At 36.9% G+C, this 26,812-nt stretch overlaps 1 protein-coding gene and 1 long non-coding RNA gene across 7 annotated transcripts in view; one reads left to right on the plus strand and one right to left on the minus strand.

The window, feature by feature from the left end:
- The window catches only part of LOC141514822 (uncharacterized), a 66,055-nt gene extending 43,662 nt beyond the window's left edge, over positions 1–22,393 (plus strand). The window contains exons 2-6 of the long non-coding RNA XR_012476121.1: positions 5,630–5,764; positions 7,498–7,669; positions 11,023–11,066; positions 20,239–20,315; positions 20,849–22,393. This is a non-coding gene — a long non-coding RNA (uncharacterized LOC141514822). The remainder of the gene's footprint in view (positions 1–5,629; positions 5,765–7,497; positions 7,670–11,022; positions 11,067–20,238; positions 20,316–20,848) is intronic.
- Positions 1–25,927, minus strand: part of LARP4 (La ribonucleoprotein 4) — a 46,639-nt gene extending 20,712 nt beyond the window's left edge. For 4 of the 6 annotated variants that reach the window (XM_074225935.1, XM_074225933.1, XM_074225934.1 and 1 more), the window contains exons 1-6: positions 25,458–25,519; positions 7,509–7,656; positions 5,570–5,725; positions 2,963–3,038; positions 1,854–1,990; positions 989–1,092 (exon numbers count right to left, since the gene is read on the minus strand). In XM_074225935.1, coding sequence (XP_074082036.1) covers positions 989–1,092; positions 1,854–1,990; positions 2,963–3,038; positions 5,570–5,725; positions 7,509–7,656; positions 25,458–25,481 — 645 coding nt within the window. In that variant the 5' untranslated portion in view covers positions 25,482–25,519. Of the gene's footprint in view, positions 1–988; positions 1,093–1,853; positions 1,991–2,962; positions 3,039–5,569; positions 5,726–7,508; positions 7,657–25,457; positions 25,520–25,853 lie in introns of those variants that run through there. The other 2 variants (XM_074225932.1, XM_074225931.1) reach the window with 2 other exon arrangements.
- Positions 25,928–26,812: the final 885 nt, after the last annotated feature.

Below are 26,812 nucleotides of genomic sequence, written 5' to 3' on the forward strand. Positions count from 1 at the left end.
ATGACTTTGGCTGAAAAGTCACAAGATTCAAGGATGATTATGAAGAAAATTGCAGATGAATAAAGATTGCTCAGAGCGACCAAAACTGTCAATTAAAGATCACTTCAGCTCAAAATGCAGATCTTAGCATATCACTCCTATTCAATAAAACTCCAGAGACTCTTTATTGCCTCTAAGATAGAATGTAAATTCCCTAGTTTGCCTGGTAAGCTCTTTTATATCAATTTCTCTCCTAGCTACATGAAAGGCTCTGATCAATGCAAAGAGAGAATCATGTTTCAAAAGCACTGATGATGAATCACACTGCTCACTAACTCAGAATGCAGGATGAGACATTTTTTTGGGAATACCGAGGTGGGAATTTGGAAAATTTTCAGTCAGGGGATTATGGATGCTCCAGCAATGAGGATTGACAGGATAAGAACCAGGACGGAGCAGTTACTTGAAAACTCAAGAGAGTACACAAGGAGAGTCACAATCATGTCAAATACAGCAGAGAGATCAATGTGAAAATAAACTGAAAAAAGCAATCAGCTTTATTGCAAGACAACAGTTTCAGATTGCCATGGTTTGAAAGTGAATGAAAGATTAGCAGAGGTAAACAGATGCTGATAGCTTTTTCCTAGGATTTTTTTTTTTGAGTGATGAAGGGAGAAAAACAGAGAATCAAGTTTAGAAAGAAGGGATAATAGAAGGGCAATATGCTGAAGAGGTGATGAACTGAAAGGCATTACTGTCTTTTTTAAAAAGGGAGACATCAAAGACAGGTATAAAGGAGTAGTAAATGGGAAATGACATCAATGGGGTCTTCATTATTACTCTCAATAAATTCAGTAGCAAATGTGTAAGCTAAGAGGACTGCGGAAATGGGGAAGGATGGGAGGCATGAGGGAAGAGATATGGATAGTCTATGTGGGTAGAAATTCAGACAGATGGTTGATCTGTCCCCTATTTGGCATCTGCATCTAGTTTGCCCACCATCTCTTACCTCTATTGGTGTAGTTTCAGGAATTTCTCGAAGGATGATGATACATCGTTTATGATTTGGTCTCACTTTCTCTCCCTTCTCATCAACTTGAACCATAGGAGAGGCTAAAATGTATTAAAAAGAATTAAAAGCTGCCAGTGAAAATGCCACAACACTCCATTAGACAGAAATCAAAAATCATTTGTAGATGCTAAGTTCTAGGTGAATATAGCTTCTGAAAGAAGGGATACTATTTATTAAGATCAAAAGTCATTTTTCTCAGTGACTAGTTATGAAATTTGCCTGATATTTGTTTTAAGTATCACAAAAGGCACAAGAAATCATTTTCTTTTTACTAAATCAGCAAAAATTTAATATAACAAATTTATCACTTAAATTAAAAAAGCCTATTATATACCTAATATTGAACTAAAATGGATAATCTCTAAGAAATCTCCACTTATTGTATTAAAAGATAATGTTAAAAAATACTTAAGAGTCTGAACAAAAGAAACCTCCTGCAATGGATTTATAGGCTATAGCTAGCATTACAAAATAGTTGATGTTTATAAAAGAAAGATTTGACAAATTAGAAAATGTACACAATAACTGTTATTGGTGGATTAAAACAGAAAAATCTGTTCTTTATTCTTTATAGCCTATATATCTAAGAAACATGGCCATGAACCTGCAATTTAACTGCTACAGGAAAACTGCCAGATCAGTAAACTACTTCTATTATCTTAAGCTGACATTTCTAAAACTTTAATTTACTGAGTTAGAGACTGTGACATGAAAAGTAAAGTATATTTGTTAAAATATTAAACCAGAAAGCCATCCATCATCTCCTTCAAGTCATTCAGTTTAAAATTAATTAATAACATACATCTCAATACTTCAAGAATAAGATCGAAGTCTGTGGTCAACTTTTTTATTTCTTCCATGTTGGCAACTGTCCAAATTGGGATAAACTGATCACTGTCCATTTGAGACATCAAGTAGAGATCCTTAGATAGATTTTCTCTGAAAGAATTAACAAAATGTGAGATGTGAGTAAATTAATCTGAGATTATGACTGAAAAGGTCATTTTTAAAAAATGGAAATATAATTATTAGGAAAAATATTGAATTATAGAATGCAGATAATGAAAAAAAGGCTGGAAAACAAAATTTCTTACATGTTAATCATTTAAACCTTTAAATTCTCTTAAATTAAAATTTTATTAAGATGATAAATGTGGTCTGCAATGGTATGTGTCTAAACTGTGGAAGTCATGCAGTTATATTTTATCTGGACAGTAATTACATTTTCTTTTCTAAATTATCTTTTCATTGATACGTTGTTGTGTTATTCCTTTCATTTCTAAATTTATTTTGCTTCCTCCAACAAGTCATCTCTTATTTTATTTGTATTTTTTCAGTTATAAATCCCCCTTCCTTACCTTTCGATTGAAGAAAAACTATGTATAGTCAAGCAAAACAAAATTTGTCTCAGCCACATTTAATCTATCATCTCTAAGGAGTTGGATAAGATTTCTCTCAACTGGTCCTCTGCATTCAAAGATGAGTTATATGAGAATCTATGTCTTTCAAGTTTTCTAAAATTGTCGCTGTGAACATTGCTAGCAGTCTAGTAGCATTCCAATTTATATATTATAATTTATTCAATCCTTCCAAATGATAGACATGCCCTTAGTCTCTTAGTTTCTAGTCCTTTGCTACCTCAAAAAGAGGTGATATATTTATAGTCTTTTCCTTTTTATAATCATCCTTTTTTCAGGATAAAGTAAATTGAATTCTATAAATTGAATTGAATTTATAGTTCACCTAACTCTAAACCTTCATATAAACATAACAGGAGTCAATAAATCTGCTTCTAAAAAGTAACTTTCTTCCCTTCCATTATTCTATTATTCTTCCTTTTCTATTATTTCTATTATTTTGTTTCCATTGACTCAGCAATTTTCTTAAAAGTGAGAAGACAAATCACATTACCTTGAAAAACAGAATTCTAACTGTTTCTTTAGACATTCCTTTAAATCTTCAACAGAAACTGTACAACTGCCTTCACCTTTTTAGGAAAGTAAAGAAAAAAAAATTTAGTGTCAGAGTTACTTAGGGATTATAAACTGTCAGAAATTTAGCAACCCTAACAAATACTTCATTGATGCTGAAACTTTATAAAGTTCCCTAAGAAATGAAATTATGTCATTTAAAATGAAAACATACTAAACAATCAAACCTTTAAAAATTCACTTTCCTCATCAATTAATTTTAAAACATCTATTAAGGGTACTATGTGCCAAATGTTGAAGATAAAAAAAGGTTAGATGGTCTCTGCTAAAAGGAAGAGACAGCATTTAAGAGGTAGTGAGGAAGGGGTGCTTTAGTATATAAAGTGTGGTGAATGGAGTCACAGGAGAATTGGGTGTTCATACATACCTTTTCCAATAGTAATGAAAGTACTGATTTTATTACAATTTCAGATCTAAAAGGGGGAAATGTCCTAAGGAGGGTAGATAGGAAGAAAATACCCATGGTCCAACTGGCTCATGGTAGAATTCTGACCAACTGAAAAGGAGTTATTTACCAAGGAACCAGAGCATTTAATTAAAAATCCCTTTAGTACTGTAATAGTATATATTAAAAGGACCTAACAACTGTTTACTCCCTTTTCTTCTTCTAAGTCAACTCGCATTTATTATGTACTTAGTTGCCAGATTCTGTGCTAAGCCCTAGTGAAACAAAGAACTCTCAAGGCCTAGCTCACATTCTAATGAGAGAAACGTAGAATAAAAAATGCAAAAGATTTCTTTTTTCCTTCCTCCTTTGTAAAGAGTCTCAAAAGAAAGAGAAAACCCTGTTAAAAAAGTCAAAAAGAAAGTCAGAAAGTGGAGGTCAGGAAGGATAGAATGGATAGGGGGTAAATATACTGGAAAAGGTAGAGAACTTTGAAAAGACCCTTCTTCAGAGATGATCTTCAATCAGAAGGTCAAGACCTAAAGCCTGAATGAAGAGAAAAGATGTTTTGAAAGTAGAAAACAAAACTTGGTGAGGAATTTGATTTGTGGGATATGAGTAAAAAAGACAAAAATAGTATCTGGATTTTGAGTTGGGATTAAGATGAAACATAATGACCTTGAGCATGCCACTTAATCTTATGTCTGTCTCAATTTGCTCCTCTGTAAAGTGGGGTTAAGAATACTTGGGGCAAGTGATGACTAGGTGGTGCAGTGGATAGAGCACCGGCCCTGGAGTCAGGAGTACCTGAGTTTAAATCTGGCCTCAGACACTTAATAATTACTTAACTGTATGGCAAGCCACTTAACCCATTTGCCTTGCAAAAATCTAAAAAAAGAAAAAAAAGAAAAAAAAAGAAGAAAAAAAGAATACTTGGGGCAGCTAGGTGGTGCAGTGGCTAGAGCACTGGCCCTGGAGTCAGGAGTACCTGGGTTCAAATCCAGTCTCAGACACTTAATAATTACCTAGCTGTGTGGCCTTGGGCAAGCCTCTTAACCCCATTGCCTAGCAAAACAAAAAACAAAAAAAAAACTAAGTCATTAATGCCAATATAGCATAAACTCATTTTTAACACATTTTAAAAAAATTTTAGTCCTTAAAAGCAATATTAAAGTGATATATTCTCAGCAATTTCTCTGCTGACTTTTGTTATTTTATACAGCTGTACAACCTTAAAGTTTTAAAAGATCAAAGAATTCTCAGGAATTTTGCATTTGCCAATATGTAGCCTGTAGTTTTCTATATGGGGAATATAGAAAGAGCTATATTCTAAATGAGATATATCCTTGCATCTAGTAAATAAACTCCAGCACCTATATATGGCATATTAAGTGATTTGTCCATGGCTACAAAAGAGATATAATGCTAACTCAATTTTTCACAAAACTCATTTCAAGTAAACATTAAAACCCACCAGTTTATAGATACTTTATTAGTAATGATTTCTCTGGGATTTTAGATGTTCTTATAAAAATAGAAAGGCGATAAAAGATTCTTCCTTTCAGAACTCAATATTAAAGGGACCACAGTAATTATTTCAATCTCCTCATTCTACAAGCCAAAAAATAAGCCTAGAATGATTAAATGGTCATTTTACAAATGGACCAAGTTTTATTTGGAGTGATATGTTCATTTTTTTAAAAATACCTCTTGGAGGCAGCTAAAGTGGTGCAGTGGATAGAGCACTTGCCCTGGAGTCAGAAGGACCTGAGTTCAAATTGCGAGCTCAGACTTAATGATTGCCTAGCTGTGTGAGCTTGTACAAGTCTTAACTCCATTGCCTTAAAGAAAAACAACAACCCAAAAAACCCACCCCTCTCATTTTGTTAGGAAAAAAAAAATCAATTCAAATCAGTTACTGGAAAAGTTGTGACTATGTTTTTTTGTAATTCAATAGCAAAAGCCAAGAGAGAGTTCACAGAAGTGAATCAGGGTATTAGATTCATTAATGTTCTGTTTGAAATAAACAAATAAAGCTTAAGGAATAGGGAAGTAGAGACTAGATAAATAAATAAAAACCACCTCGAAAATGACTAGCACTAGACCATGAATGGTAATGGCCCGTGAAACCATAGTATTTACCAGATAAATCGTAAATTTGATAACTCAAATCTTCTGGTGATAAAACCATTCCATCTGTAGGTACTTCTTCAACGCCTGTGTTACTCTGTGAAGCTTCACAAGATGAATACAACACATCATATTCTTTACAGCTGTCATCTGGAATCTCCAAGGTACCTGGATAAAATAAAACAATAAATGATAATCAAGGATGAGGTAAGATTTTTCTATATAGACTTTTGGGGACTTCAGTAGTAAAGTTGTCACAGTGAGATTGGATATGAGCTTTCTACTGCTTTTAGGGAAATATCAGTGATCAAATTTTTGCAGACCCACTTATTTCCTTTATGATTCAGTTTTTTTTCTTTTAAGATCTTTGATAAGCTTTGTAGTACACACCCAACTTTTAAGATAAGAAAATAAAGATTAAGTTGTTATCCTGTTCATAATAATATAGCTAATTGGCAGTGTCCAACTTTTGATTATACTGCATCAACTTGTAAATACATATTCCAGAATCCAAAGTCTCCTTTATATAAAATATTGTTCCTTTATATTGGCAGTGGTACTAAACTGTAGCAAAATCTTGATAATTATGGTGAAATACTTTTAAAAAATGAAAATAATTGCTTATTTAATTAATGCCTGAGCTATAGGACAAGGAGTAGGAGTATACTTAGGAGGGATATATATATATATATTCCTGTTAGAACTTAGGTCAAATGGGGTCCTCCAAAGACATAGTTAAGGCTATTTATGCATTTGAAATTCTACTTTAAGACCTGGAAAGCACAACAATACTATTCAACCTTTAAATTATGGTGAAATCATAGTTGTTCTAAGTAAAGGGAAAGTTTATCATAATTGAACGTTATTGAATGAAAGCATCTGGGGAGAGCAGGCTTGTCACCATCTCTAAGCGTGTTCTAGATATGCACATAATAAGAATGTGAAGTAGACTTTGGCATTTATAATATCTCTGTGTTAAGTTTTTTGTTTTGTCTTTTAACTCACAAACTGTAACCTAATATAATATTAAGATCAGGCAAATATTCTATTGGGAGTTGGACTGAATGGTAAAGGCAGAAAGCAAAGTATTTGCTCTATACATTTCTTGGTGTTGTATTTTCTGGTAGTGTATTTTCTATGATCCCATGCCATTTGGAAAAATCTGTTCAATAGTTGCATCAGGAAACACCAATGGTATTCTTTTTTTGTAGAGGTTTAACAAATCACAAGGTTTCCACATAACCTTTTCCTACCATTTCTTTCCGGCTCTTTTACCCTCTACTTCCATTAAGAATATCAAGGATAGCCTTACAAACAGTTTCATTTTTCTCAATAATTTACCTAAAAATTAATTAGACATTAATAAAGTTCCTTTAATGCGTTTCTCTACTCCCTTGTGTACTTTCTTAATTGAAAGTAGGAGGAATGTATACTATATAATAGGCCCATCAAGGGTCAAAAATGAAATAATTAATTTTTCAGGGCTTAGGAAAATAGTGGCCACCACATTAGCTTGGTTGAACATCTTTAACCCTTGTGGATCAACTCTTGTCTCTTTCCACTAGACATTCACAATATGGATCTGTATTTTTGCTACTAATTGTTTTTATTGTGAAGTACTTTCATTTTAGTCTGTTTTTAATGCCCACTTTTCAACTCACCAAAAAAGCTCTCTCTAATATGGAATATTTTGAGTCTTAATATATTGTATAATCTCACAAATTATGGTCTGGCCAGGGGCAAATGTTCAGGCATACAATACATCTTTATAGATAGAATACCTTGTCTTACACCAAATAAACAAAGGACAGATGAGGAAATTTTGAAACTAGAATCTGAAGGAACACAGGACAGTGATCAGAAAAATATAAGGAGATCCTAAGTTTACTCATGTACTTGGTACTAAAAAAAAGACAACAAAATAAACTTTTTCTTATTAGTTAGGACCTACCATCAGGATTAGGCCCTGCAGTAGCTGCTGTTTCTTGCCAAGAACTCTCCGTTCCATGAGCAGATGAAGGAGCATCAGTGCCTCCTTGAGGAACTTCCTGCCACACTTTGGCATTAGGATTTAAACCAGCACCTTTAGATGTTACCTGCTAAAAGAACAAGGTACATGTAATTATGTTGGGTCAACATTTCTACAACAATTTTAAGTCTTTGACAGTCACTGACTTTGAATTTATAATCCAGTAAAAACAGTATTAATAACAAGAAAATAAAGTGCATAACTTCATACCAAAAGACAATCCTCATTCCTTCCTGCTTCTGTCCTGTTGTCAAATTTTCTTATATCACCTATCAGCAAGCAAGACTTCCACTCCTTCTCTTCTTAAAATTCATAGGTTAAGAGTAAGGCTCCCTTTTCTTTTAGTTTCTCTGAGAGTTTAGAAGTATCAGTTTTGAAACAAAATCATATGAAAAACTGGTTTAAAGGAATTAAATTTAGAAACATTAAAGCTAGAGAAATGTCATTTGGACAAGTAGGGGAATAGTAAAGGAGCACCTTAGAGAAGAGGACCAACTGGTGAAAATTATAAGGCAACTTTCAGATGTTTCCAACAATGAAAACTTTGAAACAGAACAGACTACAATGGGCTACCTGGGACCTGGGGGATTGGAAATGAGTTTCCTGTTGCTGGAACTTAATGTAGCTTTCAAGGATACTACTGGTGTGATTCAATTCTTAGTGTAGGGAGATGACTAGCATATTAATCACTACAGAATATTTTTAAACTTTATTTTAAGATACACCAAGAGTGTAATACAGAACTCTTCTTCAAAATGGTTTCTACTATATACATAATTTTTTGTCATGTGTCAAACAGGCTTGACGGAGAACTTGAATATTGAATGGGTGAAAGCTATCCTTATAAAGACTATAAATATTTTGAATAGTTTAATTCTGATACAAAAGTTGGGTAGGGTGGCAGGATGGATGGGAAGAACTAGTCAGAAACAGAAAGAACTGAGTTCAAGTCCCACTTAAAAGACTTTTTTCCTTTCAGTAGCTCCCTCAAGAAATGAAATCACAAGTCCAGTCCCAACAAAGATATTGCTAAAAGCAATGGAATTGTAAATTCACAATCCAAGAGAGGTAGTATTTCTTAAATATACTGCTTTAAAACCTAAATGAGAGCAGCATAAATTAAGCTGATGAGGTCTAATTAATTGTGGTGAAGTAGAGTCTGCAAACCAGGAAGATGTGCATTCCAGACATCCCTTTGGGTCATAATGACATTTGTGACCCTAGGCTTCTCACTTAACCTCAGCCTTTCAAGCAACTTTCCAAGCAAAACAGTTCTTATCCTCAATTGGTTCCTACACCAAGGAAATTACAGGTCTGAACAAAAAGTTAAAAATGCCATGGCATTTTTTTTAAAGATTTTTTTTGCAAGGCAAACAGGGTTAAGTGGCTTGCCCAAGGCCACATAGCTAGGTAATTATTAAGTGTCTGAGTTCGGATTTGAACTCAGGCACTCCTGACTCCAGGGCCAGTGCTCTATCCACTGAGCCATCATGGCCATAGCTGCCCCATCATGGACATTTAAAAGTGGAAAGATGTTTACATTGCTTTACCCTCTTACCATTTTTTGTTTATTTATAAATAAATATAATATATTTTAGTAAGAGTGAAACAACATGAAAACTATTCTTGTATGTCATACTAAATATGGAAGCAAATGTCATCTTATTTGTGATCAAATAGGAGAAATGGGCAAAAGTAACATGACTCTGAATAAAAACTGAACAAACATTCCTGCCCTCCTCCTAATTTTATGTGGTTGATATTACATGTAAAAATATTTTTAGAAATGAGATCTTCTAAAAATTAGTGATGGAACACGTTTCCCTAAGTAGATGAACCATTTCTGTCAGTTCTAACAGTATGGTTTTCTTGAATTTTTAAATATTAGCAAATTCACTGTGTTCTGTTCATCAATCATCTAAGAACAAATTTAAGGACCAATTCTCCATTTAACTTAAATGCAGAATTTTGTTCATTTGTTTTCAGTCATGTCCAACTCTTTGTGATCCCATTTGAGATTTCCTTGACAAAGGTATTGGAATGGTTTGCCATTCAAACAGGGAGGGATACATGCCTAAATATAAAATCTTTTCATAAAACAAGGAGAATTCAACTAGTTTGGGGTAACTGAAAGTGAGAATCAAACATTTAACCAAAACTAGTAATTTTAAAATTTGTATTCCCATAATCCTACACCAGTAGTTTGATAAAAATCACTCCATAGTCTTCTTGTAGTTTATTATTAGAAAAACATTGAGGGGCAGCTAGATGGCTGGCCCTGGAGTCAGGAGTACCTGAGTTCAAATCCAGCCTCTGACACTTAATTATTTATATATATATATATATATGTATGTACACACACACACACATACATACATATATATGAACTATAAGCATGTGAAAATAGACTTTAGTCAGACAGTGTAAAATACAATGTTAAAATACAGAAATCTACTAATATTACAATTAGTCTGCATTGAGGTCACCATAATCAGAAGCTCTAGAAAAGTAGGAATTGCTCATTTTTTTTCTGTGCCATGGAATTTTCTTATAGGAAACAAAGGACTGTATCTGCACATAGATACAGTGAATATCATTTTGATTGTAGTAACAATAATCAAAAATTGGGTTTGATCTAGCACAAAACAAGTTACCACATTAATGAAAGCTGACAAGATTGAGGAAGTATGAGTGCATATAAGAGATGAAGATACAATTCACTTTGAGAGCATTTATAACTCAATGCATATTTACAGGACACATCTGAAAAAACATCCACTAGACAAAGGTTTTCTCTGCTTTTATTTTTATGGTAAAAACATTTGTTTCCATAAAAGTTAGAACCTACCTATATTATACTGTGACTTGAGGACAAGGACTGTTGTTTTTTACTTTTGTATCCTCAGCATCTAGCAGAGGGCCTTTCATATTCCAAAAACTAGATGCTTGAAGATAGAATACCATCTGACAATATGCTTGAGCACTTTAGAGTAAAAGAAGGAATAAAGCAACACCATTATATGATGTAGATCCAGTAATGCTGGTTGTTAGCATATGACTAGCAGCATATGCTAGCATATGACTATTAGGCTTTTAATCCAGAAAGATCAAAGAAAAACGATCTTTACAAATATTTATAGAAACTCTTTTTTAATAGTGAAAACTTAATAGATAATCAAACTGGGAATTACACATCTATAAATGTTAACAGTATATATCATTTATATACTATTCTGTTCTAAAAAATGATATGGTTTCAGAGAAACCTGAGAAGACTTCTATGAACTGACTCAGGGTAAAGTGAGCAGAACCAGAACACTCTATTCAATGACTACAATAATGTAAAGGAAAAGAATTCTGAGAGACTTAGGAACTTGGGGCAATGACTAATCATGATGTCACAACACTGATGATGAACTTTCCCATTTCTTTGCAGATAATTAACAGATAAAGAATAAGACATTTTTGGATCAAGGCAGTGTGAGTTTTATTTTCTGGCTTGACTGTATCAATTTCTTACTAGAAGTTCTATTGGAATACTGCTGAAATCACAGGTAATATTAGAGATGCAAAAGAAAAAAAAAGCTTCTTTAAAAACTGATGCAGTATTGAACTGATGCTGAGTGAGATGAGCTGAACCAGCAGAATACTGTACATAGCAACGTGGGGGTAATGATCAACCTTAGACTTGCTCACTCCATCAGTGCAACAATCAGGCACAACTGAGGTATCTGCGATAGAGAATACCATCTGTGTTCAGAGAAAGAATTGCAGAGCTTGATCAAAGATCATTACCCCCACGTTGCTATGTACAGTATTCTGATTCTGCTCATCTCACTCAGCATCACAAAAATCAGAAGTCCGCTCTCCATATTTTCCAGTCTAGACTTAACAGTCATCATCAACAGAAAAATCATTGTATAGAAGGAGCCCCATCTTGCTCACCACCACCAACTGCCATCAATAACCAGATAAGCTCAAAGAGTCCTAAGAGTGGTGGCACTCCTTCCCTATCTTGCTTCAGCCTCAGTTTTCATAGCCATTATCCAAGAAAAAACTCCAACTACCAAGTGCCACACATAAGAACAGCAGAAAACCCTGAAGGAGACAAATGGGTTGTACAAATGGACCAGGCAAATAAAACTCCCACTATCATCTTGACAGCCATCTTCCTTCATAATTAGATGAAGACAGTCTAGCACTGTGATCCCCAGTTTTGAAATCAGCAATACTTCCAGCACAGTGCTCACAGTCATCATTCTGGAAAGCAGCCTCTAAGGAGATACTCTTGCAGGTGCTTCAAAATGAATGGCTTGGGGGCGCCTACATGGCGCAGTGGATAGAGCACCAGCCTTGGAGTCAGGAGTACCTGGGTTCAAATCTGATCGTAGACACTTAGTAATTACCTAAGCTGTATGGCCTTGGGCAAGCCACTTAACCCCACAGCCTTGAAAAATCTAAAAACAAAACAAAACAAAACAAAACCCAAAAAAACAAAATGAATGGCTTACTAAAGAATCAGAAAACAAAGTTTTGGCCACTAAAGTCTTTGGCACTGTCAAAAAAAATGATATTACTTTATCAATGGAAACAATATTTTAAAAAGAGGCATTACTATCTGCATTGTCATTGCATCCTAAATACCATGGGACCTTTGCATCTGACTGCAGCTGAAATCTTCCATGTGCTGTTCCCCAATTAAAATTTGAGCACTCCTTGAGAGCAGAGATTGTCTTGGCATACATATAATACATATAAGTTTTTTTACATTTTTTTTCTTTCTTTCATTCATTTGATTTCATTAGTAAATTTACTCCCTTCCACTGAATTGTAACCTTTCCAAGTCTGGCTACCCATGCAGATTTTTCTATATATCCATCATAGAATATCCACTCAACAATGTGGAGGGTGGATCTCTCCTGAAAGTGTGGTATAATGAAAATAACAATGGGAATAAGTAATTCAAGGTTATTCTCCTGACTATGAAACTCAATCCCAGGGTGACAAGTATTAAGTCACAAATGTTTTCCCAATAACTTACATTACAGGTAGCCTCTTCTTATAGAAAAACTTACAAATGTACCCAACAAAGTCTTACTAAATCTGGAGGGTCTCTAGATTTTATTCATAAAAAGTCCTAAGTCAATTGGATATTCAAGGAGTCTAGACATTTCAAGGGTCAGTAAAACCAGAAAAAAAAATTACACCTTTATTTTAATATAATCAATATCTGTCCAATGCAATTCTACATTTTATAAAACTTATTAACTTAAGAAAAGACAAGTTAAGAACCACTGTATTTGACCAATATTTCTTGCTATAGAACTCTAGTATTCATTTATGATATTACAAAGCTCTTTGAAAGTTGTTGAATTTATTACTTAGCTTATATTTAGTGCTTGCTTTTCTTTTAAAATATTTCATGCAAACCCTTTTTGTGTATTTGTGCAAAGCAGTGGGGTAAATTAAGAGGTAGAGAAAAAGTTGGGAGGAGAAATGTAGATAAATCATGAAAACCAAGCCAGCAACTTGGTGAAAGAAATCCAAAAAATTCCTTAAGAAAATATGTTAAAAACCAGTTTAGGCCTAATGGAAGAGGCAAATGAAGAGAACACCTTAAAAAGCAGAATTGACCAGCTGGAAAGGGAGATAAAAAAAGCTCTCTGAAGAAATTAACTCCTTCAAATACAAAATGGAACTAAAGGAAGCTGATGACTTTTGCAAGAAATCAGGAAGAACTAAGTCTTCTAAAACCCCCCCAAAAATTAGAAGAAAATGTGAATATCTCATTGGAAAAACAACTGACCTCAAAAACAGATCCAGAAGAGATAATTTAAAAATTATTGGACTACCTGAAAGTCATGACAAGGAAAGTGCCTAGATTTCATATTTCAAGAATACAGCAAAATTGTTCTGAGATCCCAGAAGCAGAGGATAAAATAGAAATTGAGGGAATTCACTGATCACCTCCTGAAAGAGATTCCAAAAAACTTCCAGGAATATTATAGCCAAATCCCAAAACTCCCAAGTCAAAGAGAAAATACTAAAAAGCTACCAGAAACAATTCAACTACCAAGGCTCTCTAGTCAGGATTACACAGGATCTGACAGCACCTACATTAAGGGCTCATAGGGCTTGGAATATGATATTCCGAAAGGCAAAAGATCTTGGCTTGCAACTGAGAATCAACTACCCAGCAAAACTGAATATTCTCTTTCATGGGAAAAGATGGACTTCCTTTTTTTTTTTGCAAGGCAAATGGGGTTAAAGTGGCTTGCCCAAGGCCACACAGCTAGGTAATTATTAAATGTCTGAGACCAGATTTGAACCCAGGTACTCCTGACTCCAGGGCCGGTGCTTTATCCACTACGCCACCTAGCCGCCCTGAAAAGATGGACTTTCAATGCAACAGGGGACTGTTCCTATTGAAACAACCAGAGTTTAACAAAAAAGTCTGATCTCTAAATACAGTGAACCATAGAGAGGACAGAGGACTAATGAGGAACATAATGATGTTGAACTATTTATATTCCTGCGTAGAAAGAAAATACTGTTAACTCATGAACTTTCTCATTCATAAGAGCAGTTAGAAGGAGTATATATATATATATATATATATATATAGCACAGGAAAGTGCTGAATATAATGGCATGATATAGTAAAAAACATGCAGTCATGTGCTGGAGATGCAAAAAGAGGCAAAAGACAGCTCTTGGCCTCCAAGAACTCAGCCTAATGGGAGACAAAAAAAGCTATATATGGCATAAATATGGTAATAAGAGGGAGGAACTAGGATGAAATGGTTTCGGTCAGGGCTTCCTGCAGAAGACAGGTAGCATAGTGCGTATAGAGCACTGGTCTTGGAGTCAGGAGGATGGAAGTTTAAATCCCTAACTCATACACTTGACACTTGTTGAGTGACCTTGAGCAAGTCACTTCATCTCATTCAATCTGATTCAGATCTGGCCATTGTACTCAGATGACTCTAAATGAGAAAGTGAGACTGATGAATTGCATGGCAATCCCTCACTCAAATCCAATTCATATGCTTGTCATGGAAGCCTAGAAAGTGGAGATAAGGAAGCATTCTAGACATGGGCAAAGTCAGAAAATTCCTAGACTGAAGGACGGCCAATGACACTGTATTAGAAGACTCCCGTGGAAGACAGCAAGGGTGAGAAGACTAGAGAGATGGAGATAGGGAGATGAGGCTTTGAAAGGCTCTGAACATCACAAAGAATTTTCTATTTGATTCTAGGTGATAGGAGAGAATGGTGGTGTTATGTTTAGACCTGTACTTAGGAGTGAGATTAAGAAAAGGTCAGTTTGGAAAAAGCAATTTCCATAAAATGACAAGGTCAAAAGCCTAGGTAAGGAATAAAACAACAGTGAAGGAATTGGTGACAGAAGGCACTGGAGTGGTATCACATGGAGAAGGAAGAGGAAGGAGTTCCTGGTGAATTATCTTAAGTTTTTTTTAAATCCTGTAAAATATTTGAAGGTTTTAAAACTGATATGGTAGTGTACAGGGGAACCATGGGAGGTTTGAGGAATGAAAAATAGGACAATGAGATGATAAAGGAGGTATAGCAGCAGTAGAAAGTCCAGTTAAAGTTGTATAACACCAATTTGCAATAGACCCAATTAGAACAGTTTCATCATTTTCTCCTGTGTTCAGGAATTAAGGTAGCAGAGAGTGGAAGTGAACTAAGGCTCAGTTAAAAATAAAGTGAAAAAATAAAGTGGGGGGGGGCAACTAGGTGGCACAGTGGATAAAACACCAGCCCTAGAGTCAGGAGTACCTGGGTTCAAACCCAGTCTCAAGACACTTAATAATTACTTAGCTATGTGGCCTTTGGGTAAGCCACTTAAGCCCACCTGCTTCGCAAAAAATAAACACCCCAAAAAATAAATAGACAAAGTGGGGTGGCTAGATGGCGCAGTGGATAGAGCACTGGCCCTGGAGTCAGGAGTACCTGAGTTCAAATCCAGCCTCACTTAATAATTACCTAGTTGTGTGGCCTTGGGCAAGCCACTCAGCCCCAATTTGCCTTTGCAAAAACCAACAACAAAAAAGCAAACAGGTTGCAAATCACACTGCCAAAGCAAAACCCAAAATTCACAACATACGAAGATAAATGATATTATGCTGAAAAGTGCCAAAGAAAACATGTCAATAAACTTATGCTCCAAATGCTTTAAGTCCATTACTAGACAAGATAACAATAATGGCAGATTTTAGTATAAGTGAACAAATTCTTCTGTCAAATATTGAGAAACTTATGACATCTAAATGCTAAAGAATTTTCTCAGTATCATATGGAACTTTTTCAAGTATCAATTTTGTGTACATTTAAAAATTATATAACAAGCAGATATTTCATATATTTAATATACTGAAATATTCATGCTTATTCATGAATGTTAATGGATTTTCGATCTAATTTATTCAGGAAAATGTATTTTGCCTCTTTGTATCCTTCAAAGATATAGACCACAGTCCACATATAACTCCTTTTCCTGTGTGATTCTCAACATTATCCTCTTCCAAAATCATTGATTGCTTTGGTCAGCCTATCTTCTCAGTTTATACAATTTGTTGATAACATCCTTTACTCTTTTCCTTCAGAGTCCCTTAATGGTTATAGGTTACAGTCTAGTCACACCTCCTGTTTTGCATTGCCTCTATGTGATGATGCTTACCTTTTAATTCTTTGGAATCAGGGGTGTGCCAAGTCTTGTTGACACAGAGAAATATCAGAAATAAGGTATTCTTCCCCAGGAGCTTTCAAATAAGGAGAAATAACTGCTATAAGCAGCAGCTGAAGCAAGGGGTAAGGCTGGATACCCAGATGACTTAGGTCCCCATATTTGGCAGCCATACACCTGTTGAGAACTGGGTTCTTGTGTTATTGAGAGGGGAGGGGAGTGGTGGGAAGTTCTCTTGTCTTTTCTTTCCTGATCTTAGGTGAATATATATATATATATATATATCTCAAAGACTAAATGTATCAGATGATCTTTGAAAGGTTACAAGAGCTACCAGAGGTCTATTAACTGGAATACATAGCATTTTGCAAAAATTCACAATCAGGTGAGCAAGAAGTCAGCCCTGTGTCATACCTAGAAGTAAACTTGGTGGGGTGCAGGGGACCTTTGGAGAAGGAGTAACAGGTCAGGCAGAGCCTGAGTCTCACCTCTGCCTCACCTGCTACCCCCCCCCTTACTGCACTTCCCTGGGAGTGAACATGTAATATTTCATACCAAAGAGAAAGGCTCCATAGACTACAAAGTAGACACCCATTTAATGAACTCTTTCAAGGGACCAAGGTGATTAGAGAGGGTTAATGCCATGGTTCTGGGCAAATTTCTATAAATCTGTCCTGGCTACATTCTAAATAAACATAAAAGCTAGGAAAAGAAAGCATGCGGTCAGTAAAAGTGTTTTGCAATTTCCTAAGAGCAATCTACCCTTTTCTTCACTTCTAGAGTGAGTTCACTGTCTTCCTATCTCAGATGAATATACTGTCCATTCAAATGAATGCTCAAGTATAGGCAACAGATCATCTTGATCCATTTGATCTTTCTGGTGTATCCAGACTAAACAAAAATAATCTGAATAATAATCTCTTCCAGGAGGTTCTGCACATCTTCTAGTTTGATTCAATCAACCCAATGTCATACAAAATCAAGCATCTGGAAGACTTCATCATCCAACTGGTCTCTACATTAGTTCTCTTTCATCACAGCTGCAAACACTTCTGGTGAACACAAAGCTCATTTTATGCTTCATATGTTCATCAGAAGGCCATAGAAAATGCTTAACTGCTGCTTTCTCTTCCAAAATTTTTCAATGACCTTGATATAAGGATGGCAGACAAAAAAGGATCATGTCTTTAGTATCTCACAATTGGCTGAAATATATAGAGAATATAAGGATCCCTACAGGAACAGTGAAATTAAACTGTTTTGGAAAGGTTCCATAGACTCCAAAATAGATACCCATCAATTAGGGAATGACTAAACAAACTGGTATGGTAATAAAATGGAGCATTACTATGCTCTAAGAAATGAAGTGTATTGAATACAGAAAAGAATAGAAAAGATCTCTGTATGAACTGATGCAAAGTACACAGAACCAAGAAAACAGAGACAATAATTTATTGTTGATCAGTTGGTTTTGAGTTGTGTCTCATTCTTCATGAACCCATCTGGGGTTTTCTTGGCAAAGATAATGGAGTGGTTTGTCACTGTCATGTCTTCTCCAGCTTTATAGATGAGGAAAATGAGGCAAACAGGATTAAGGAACTTGAGAGGGTCACACAGCTATCCAGGGTCACACAGTATCCGAGGCCAAACAAACTCTGGAAGAAAGATCTTCCTAACTGGCCCCAGACTATCCACAAGGTCACCAAGCTACCCAAACACAAAGACTACAACAATATAAATGAGGACACACCAAACCCAAACATTAAGTCATTTCAGTTGTGTCTGCGTCTTCATGATCCATCCCTTTTTGGGATTTTCCTGGCAAATATACTGCAGTGGTTTGCCACTGTCTTCTCCAGAAAACAGGGTTAAGGCACTTGTCCAAGGTCATATAGCTATTAAGGACCTGGCCCGGTACCCAGAGCGCCACCTAGCTGCCCATGAGAAAAGAGATAGCCAAGCTCAATACTGAAAATAAAAGGCTTTCCAACAAAGCTCAAATTATCTCCTCCAAGAAACCTTCCCAATCCTCCCCAAATTGTAGTGCATATTCCTTTAATTTCTCTGGCTTTTTTTTTGGGGGGGGGTTTCCTTTCTTTTGATTTATATTAAAATAAAGCAAAGGAAGCAAATTATCATTTGGAAATTGTTTAGAATCAATTCCATTGAGAAATACTACTTAAAACAATTTTGAGGTATTATTCCCATACACAAATTGAAAAAGGACACTAAAATAATTTTTAAAATTCATGATTATTGGACTATGAGAAAAAAGACATATTACCATGGTTGGAGTTGTGAACTGTTACAAAAATTATGCTCTTGCTTTTGATTTGTTAATTTAAGTCTGTATCCTAAGACTGTCACATAAAAAAAGGAAAAATAGATCAGCACACAAATAGCTGCTTTCTTTGCAATAGCTGATAAATGGCCAAAAATGTGGTCATAATTAATGTAACACCAATATCACTATATTGTAAAAAATATGCAAACTATCAAGAAACATGGAAAAACTTATACAAGTCATTTTGAACAGTTAACAGAAATGAATTAATTACAATAAAAGTCATAATGAACAGAGTAAAGGACAAATTTACTATTATGTTAAATTTATATATTAAAAATCAGTAGCTTGTTATACTTAAGGTTTTATTGTTTGTTTTATTTAGTAGCCATTTGCTGACATAAATTCATAATGAAAATAATCATGCATCTCTATATTAGAATAGACTGAGTGCAAAGGGACTTATTTTCCATCGTTGCATCATCACATACTACAGTGCCTTCAATATAGTAGTTAATGTTTATTGAATTGAAATAGTAAAATATGAGGGAGAACAAACCAAGTTCCTTATTTCTTACTTGAAGTAAACAAGGCTATTATGAAAATATTATGTAAACTTCCTAAATTCTAATAGCCCCTCAGTCCTAAGTTTTTTCCTATATCATTCAAAATAAAAGCCTCTGAATTTAAAGAAATAATAGAATATCATAAAAGTAGACATATAATATTTTAATTACTAAATTTTTCTCCTGAAAGGACACTTTACTATTCATGGTGTGTAGACTTGTCAGTAAGCTATTAACTTCAATTTACAGGATAAAGTAATTGAGTTAAGAGTCAAGATATCCTTATAGTACTATACTAGAGTATACCATTTTTTTTTTCACATGCCAATTTCATTAAGATTTAACTAAACTTTTAGTAAAATTCTTCTAAGATTGTTATCCACTGTCACTTTGTAAAAAGGTAATGCTTCTAAGGAGAGTGGTCAAGTAACATTTCAGGGATGCAGACTTGGCAGAAGATGGGAGACGGAAGTTCAAGGAATCACAAGTAATTCAGTTAGGGGGAATCTAGTCTGTCTGAAAGGCATGTAATGTGAAACAAGGTAGGTTGGAATGAAATGGAAGGGCTTTAAAAGCCAAGCTGAGAGTCTGTATTTCATCCTAGAGACAACAGGGAACTATTGAAGCTTCTTTATGAAAATTGTTTTGGCACTGGTGTGGAAGATGCAATGGAGAAGATAGGAAATTAGGACATTATTATTACTATAGTTAAGAGATGAGTGACTGAAGTGATAGCTGTATTAGTAGACAAAAGTATGTTATGGAGACAAAGTGAAAAGATTCAAGGAGGGAAAAGTCAGAATGATTCAAGAGGTTGCAAATGTATGTCTTCAAGATGGTGGTACTTTCAAAAGTTGAGAAGTTTCAGAGGAAATTTAAGATTACAAAAAAAAAAGATGAAGAGATTTGGGACATGTTATGTTTGAAATGCAATAAGAATAATCAGTTGAGGTTCAGTAAGTAGGAATAAAGCTCAAGAGAAATTAGTAGGATATAAAAAATCTGGAAATCATGTGCTAATCCAACTCATGAAAGAACTGATTAAAAAGTAAGAAGTGTTGAGAACAACATTAAGAGAATTTTTTTTTGCAGGATGTTGATCCAAGCAAAAGCTACTGAAGTTCTCAAAAAAAGTAAGAATCTGAAAAACAAGAAAAATATCCAGAAGGGTAAGTCAACACAGTACCAATGTTGCAGAGGGAAAAGAGATGAAGTTAATAAGTTAAAGGATGAAAAAGTTCACCCAATGTAGCAATTAAGAAATTATTGATAATCTTGGGTGAAGCCATTTTAGAGTGGTAAGGCTCAAATCTGTATTGCAAGGAGTTGAGATGTGACTAAATAGAGGAAAATGTATTAAGATAGCTTATTCCCTAAGTGTTGGATATGAAAAGGAAAAGAAGGTAAGATCACAGCTTTAGGGAAAAGCAGTCAAGTTTTTTGTTTTATTAAAAACTGATAGGAGAGGCTTGGACACTTTGATAAATGATAAATGAGACTGGAAAATGATCAAAAAGGAAAACTGTCCCAACACCATTTCTGGCCTCAATTCAGCCCTACTCTAATTGAATCCCCTTATGGGCAACCGACATCACTGACATTTTGTATGTTAACCCCTCATTCCAGAAGACCACAAGATCAGGGAAGTGATGCTACTGACAAGCAAATGAAATAGAGTGACTATCCTCATTTTCTCCTCTAGAGTCATCTGGGTCCACTGGACTGATATGAATCAGAACTGGAGATGGCCCTGAATGTGGGGCAATCAGGGTTAAGTGACTTGCTAAGGTCACTTGGCTGGAAAATGTCAAAGGCTGAATTCAAACTCCAACCTACAGATTACAAGACCACTGCTCTATCCACTGCACCATGTAGCTGCCTCAAGTCATTTTATAAGAAATAAGATGTTGTAGAAGGGAATTCAATTCATACATTCTGGAGAAAGATTGTTGAGATTTCACTTACAATTTAAAAATATAAGTACAATTAAATATGTGATAGGACAGAGGGTATAGTACTTCCTACAGAATTTATAAGGATTTAAGACAAAATACATATGTATCTAGGGAAAAATTTAATCAGTACACAAAAGTTGTTTCAAAAGTGTCTTGACTCAATTTCAAAAGACTTGTGATGGAAAATACTATCCATATCCAGAGAAGGAACTGTAGAATTTAAATGAAGACCACAGCTTCTATCTTCAATTTTTAAAAGTTGTCATGTATTATGTCATTTCCTTCTAATGTTTTCTTTCTTCCATTTGGATTTGATTCTTCCCTCACAACAGGATCAAAGTCGATCTATCTTTAGCATGGTTTTAATGTGGAGTCTATATTAGTTAAGGTAAAACCTTGAAAAAAATGATTGGTAAAAATTACCCCTGCATGAAGATGGAAAAACAAATAAAATATATAAAGTGTCTTGACTTCTTAGAAATTCTTATGGACAGGGACATCTACCTCCCCACCCCCACTTAAGTACATTATGTAGTAGTTTGAATAGATTAATTATTATCTGATCTGAACTCTAAATCTTAAGGCTCCTTCTCCCTGTTCTTCATTTCCAAGAAAATAAAAATAAAATTCTTAACACCAAAATTTTAAGTAATATCACAGGCTTAAGTCCTGCTTCTTTATAATCTTCTTTAACACTTAGTTTTTGAAACCAATAAGCTTTCTCTCAAATATTATCCAAAGTATTGTTTAGTCCATCAAATGGCAGTTTCTGCACTTGGAAATTAGTATAAAACGAACCACTTCAAGAAAAACCTTAAGAAATGTAATTTTAAAACTTCAACATTGCATTACTCTTCCATAACTGTAAAATTCATTTTATGGTGCCATTCATATAAATACTTAAACATGAAGACCACCAGACAGGTCTAGTTCTAGAAATCAAACTTAACTACTCTGAAAATATTCTAAGTTAAAACTACACTGTTATCTTCAAACTGCTAATACCTACTATCAGGCTTGTGAGTGGGATGGGGGGGGTGCAAGTATAGAGAATGAAAGAAAACAGTAATACTGATATGAGTAGACTCAAATCCAGAAGTGGGTAATGCAAGTCTAGTTCCATAACAAATCCTATAGGGGTTAAGAAGTCTTGGTAGGAATGGAATAGGAAAGGATGAAGGGTACAGCTTAAGAAATGATTCTAGGGGTGGCTAGGTGGCACAGTGGATATAGCACTGGCCCTGGAGTCAGGAGGACCTGGGTTCAAATTTGATCTCAGACACTTAATAATTACCTAGCTGTGTGGCCTCAGGCAAGCCACTTAACCCCATTTGCCTTGCAAAAAAATGATTCTACAGGTAGTGTCTTGTGAAAGGGAGACAATAAAAACTGTATTCTAATTTTAAAATAAAATTCTATTTTAGAGAGGAATTTTAAAAGAGAATTAAATAACCCACTCATAATATAAGACTCAATACTGTAAACAGAGAAATTAGAATGTCAGTTTAGTTATGTAGTTTCGTTAATCCTTAAATTTACATCCAATACTAGTTTTAAACCGCTGATATTAAGTATTATTATTATTAAAGTATTACATAAATTTCTCCAAAATTTTCATTAAACATGGTTTAGAAAATAACTGCAGGAAGAAAGGAATCTACTAGATTTGTTATTTTGCTGCCATAGGGAACTCCTTGATGAGAATACTTCTAGAAATGCAGATTCTTTTCTATAACATACTTTTTTTTTGTTTTGGCAAGGCTGTGGGGTTAAGTGACTTGCCCAGGTCACACAGCTAGGTGTGTAAAGTGTCTGAGGTCACATTTGAACTCAGGTCCTCCTGACCCCAGGGTTTACAAATATACTCTTAAAGAGTTGCCTAGAGGGGTGGCTAGGTGGCATAGTGGATAGAGCACTGGAATACCTGGGTTCAAATCTGATCTCAGACATTTAACAATTATCTGGCTGTGTGACCTTGGGCAAGACACTTAACCCTATTGCCTTGAAAAATATAAGAGTTGCCTAGAGCATTTAGTGAAAGAAGATAAGTGATTATCCTCAATTACCAGGATCAGAACTTGAACTCAGGTTACACCTCTATCCCTAAAACTGCTCTCTTATCAACCTGTCACTTATGCAACTCTCCTTTTTGAGGGGTTAATATCAACAAATATGATCCATTTGGGGCAGCTAGGTGGCGCTTGAGTCAGGAGGACTATTTCAAATCCGACCTCAGACACTTAATTAACCAGCTAAGTGATCTTGAGCAAGTCACTCAATCTCATGGCCTAGCAAAAAACAAAAACAAAAACATATGATCCATTTAAGATCAATGATATCTTCAAAGAAACCAACAGTAAGCAAAATATTGTAACTTCATTTAACGTTATTTTTACAGAAAATTCAGAAATGTATCTATAGCTTTATAATGGCAGTTAGGTCAAAGACTGCTTCCAATCTTTTAGTTTCCACTTTTTTTTTGTTTTGCACAAATTTTGAAGTATGGCAAGTAGAGATATTTTGCTTGGATTAAATGAGTCAAAAACCGCTTATTTGACTTTTTGTTGAAGTACTAGATTTCAAATGTGCACTCACTTGTCTACATATATATCTATATATTCAAGAAATTTGTGGACCTGTGTCAACAAATAGGATACTATTCATTTATTTTGCCAAGTATCATCCTTACATTTCATTTCAGATGAGAAATTCTTAACCTTTGGTGTCACTGATCTCTTTTTACTGAAGTTTATGAACTCCTCAGAATGTTTTTTGAATTATACATTGCATAGGCTTATAAAGTAAACAAGTTATATTCAAATACAGTACAAAATATATATGTATGTAATATGAATCCAAAAAACTATTTTTTTGGGGTAGATGACTCATTTTCATTTTGTCTAAAACATGAGGTTTCTAAAGCCAGTCCAGTTTAAGGGGAAAAAGAGGTTTTATCCAAGAACTAGTTAAGATTTTTACCTATATATATTACAAGTTTTCTCTTTCATCACTATCCAATGTTATACTAATTATCAAAGTTGGCTCTACTTGCAAATAGCATCTGCAAAAATAAATTTGAACTACTGAGAAATATCAAATAAGCCATGTGGCATTCTGATTAAATGTTAATGCCATAAATTTAACCCTAAGTTTTATGAAAACTTTGTGTATTTTTAGCCAAACTAAACATAATCACTTGGTAGAAATGGAACTAACAAAAACAATATTATTTTACTATAACTATAAAAGTGGAACAGTAATTTACAACTTTTAACATTACTAAACATTACTAAAGCTGAGTCAAAAGAGATTTTCTCCCTCTACAGCAAAATCGAGGTGAAAACCTTTGGACATGAACATAATTATGGAATTCATGTTAAGATCAAAGTTCAAAATCTAAATTTTCCAAGAAAAGAAATTGTAAATATTATAGTATTCACATCCCCAAACTAGCAGGCAGATTTGCAAAGTGCTATCTGTGCATGTTACCTCCCCCACAGGCAGAAACTAAAACTGTGTTTTTTTTAAACGGTATAAAATGTGTACAACTTAATTTATAAACGTTTTTACTCTATGTCAGATGCAAGTAATAATTTAAATGTAACCCTTAATTAACAACCATCCAGAAAATAAACAGCCCAGCAGAATTATAAAGTCGAGGGATGGAAAGCAGTGGTTAAAAAAAAAAATCCAGAAATCTGCCTTCAGTTTCTTGTAGTACAAAGTTTAAATTCCAACCAGTAAAAAGTAAAATTAGAGTTCCACGAAATGAGCTATGCGTTAAAAAAAAATTAAAAGCCTCATTTGCTATCTATAAAACCAAGCTCCCACTACCTCTACAAAAACCTTGTTTTGTGACCCACAAACTGCTTCCCTCACTTAAAAAAAGAAAAAGTCCTTTTTAAAAGGGCACAGTTCTAAGCGCCAAGTTGCTAAGTGGCAACTTTGCTCGGTTGACGTTTCCACAATGCCATTAACAATATGATCTGGAATCTACTCAGCCCATTAGGCCGGCGGTCAGCTGATGCGGCCGCCCGGGCACGGGGGACCCCCTCCAACACAAACCCTTGTTCAGCGCCGGGACGATGCCCGGGGCGGGCCCGGGCGCGCGAGGGCCTCGGCCCGCTCCCAGTGCGGGCGCCAGGGCGCCGCTGTCCCCGCAGGCCTCGGCCGCCCTGGGCCAATCCCGGCCGCGCGGCAGCCGCGGCGGTGACGCCGCCAGAACAACTTTTACAAAAGGTCATCGCGGTGCCTTTCGAGGCTCTCCCTCCCGGCGGCGGCCCGGGGCCTCCCTCGCTCTCCGCCCGCGGAACCTTCCAGGGACCCCCGGGGCGAGGGCCCGGGCGCCCTCCTCACCTGCGTCCCTCCGAGGCCCCACATGTTGCTCGCCGCCCTCCCGGAGGGTCCCTCACGCCGGCCCCACGTTGCCCCCTCCGCCGCAAGAGCGCCCCCTCCGGCTGCCCTCTCCTCCCCCAACCGCCTCCCCCCGCCCCCGGGCGCCGTGCTCCGGCTCCACGCGGCACCCACCCTCCAGCCCGGGCGGCCCCCCGGGCTGGCACCGGGGGGCCCCGCAGCGCCGCGGGCCGTGCTGCTGTGTCAGAGGCTCCGCCGGCCCCGCGGCGTGTGCGGCCTGGAGAGTCACATGGCGGCGCGGGCTGGCGGGCCGGCCGGCACCGCGGGGCTCTGCCTCCTCCTCCTCCTCCTCCTCCTCCCCGGTGCCCGCGGGCCAAGGTCCCCGCCACCTCTGCTCACCTCCACGAAGAGCAGCATCTCCTCTGCCGCCGGGTCCTCCCGGTCTACGGAACTCGCTCCCGCTCACAAAGACCCCCCCACCCCCCCGGTGCCAGCCGCTGCCCGAAGGACACTCAGCGTTCCCCTTCCACCCGGCTGAGGCCCCGGCTCCTCCTCAGCGAGCGGCGGCGGCTCCCAGCCCCGGCCCCTCAGGCTCCGCCTCCTATGAGATAGCAACTGCTTCCGGGGCGGGACACGGAGCGCTTCCGAGGGCAGGAGACACTGGGAACTGGGCGAGGGACGTCAGGGCCGACGTCGCGCTCCCGGCGGCCCGCGGGGCGGGGCCCGCAGCGCGCCCAACGGAACGCCTGGCCCCCCCTTCCGGCGCCATGCGGGAGGGCGCGGCGGGCGGGGGCGCGGGCTGGGCGCGCGCCGCGGGGCCGCGTCCGTGCCGTTTGCCGAGCCGAGCTGGAAGTTGAAGGGGCGGCCCGAGGGGCGCTCACAGGACGGAAACGCCCCTCGGAGCCGGGCAGGGCCCCTCCCCCTCCGCCCGCCGGGGCCGGGGCCGGGGCCGGAGTTCGGAGGTCAAGCGGTCCGCCGGCCGGCCGGGCGAAGGGCCGCAGTCGTCTATCTCAGATGTAGTTTTCCAAACCCAAACGTAGCACGCGAAATAAAGCAATGTCTATAGATCGAACAGCATTCACCCAGTACCTGCTCTGACGTAACAGTTACCATCTCATATAGCATTAGGTTTGCCGGGGGTCATATCAGTAGGAAAATACCATTTCTTCTGCGTGACAACCCCGCGACATAGGTGCCCTGTTATGTAACTCTGATTTTCCAGATGAAAAAACCGAGGTCAAATGACTTGCCCAAGGTCACACTAGCTGGCAAGTATCCGAAGTGCAAGTTTACTCGGGTCACTCTATTTAGCTTCACCGATTTTTTTTTTAAAGGAAGAAAATGCAGGCCCTTCTAGC

Source organism: Macrotis lagotis, chromosome 2 (genome assembly GCF_037893015.1).
Source record: "Macrotis lagotis isolate mMagLag1 chromosome 2, bilby.v1.9.chrom.fasta, whole genome shotgun sequence".
Lineage (NCBI taxonomy): Eukaryota > Metazoa > Chordata > Mammalia > Peramelemorphia > Peramelidae > Macrotis > Macrotis lagotis.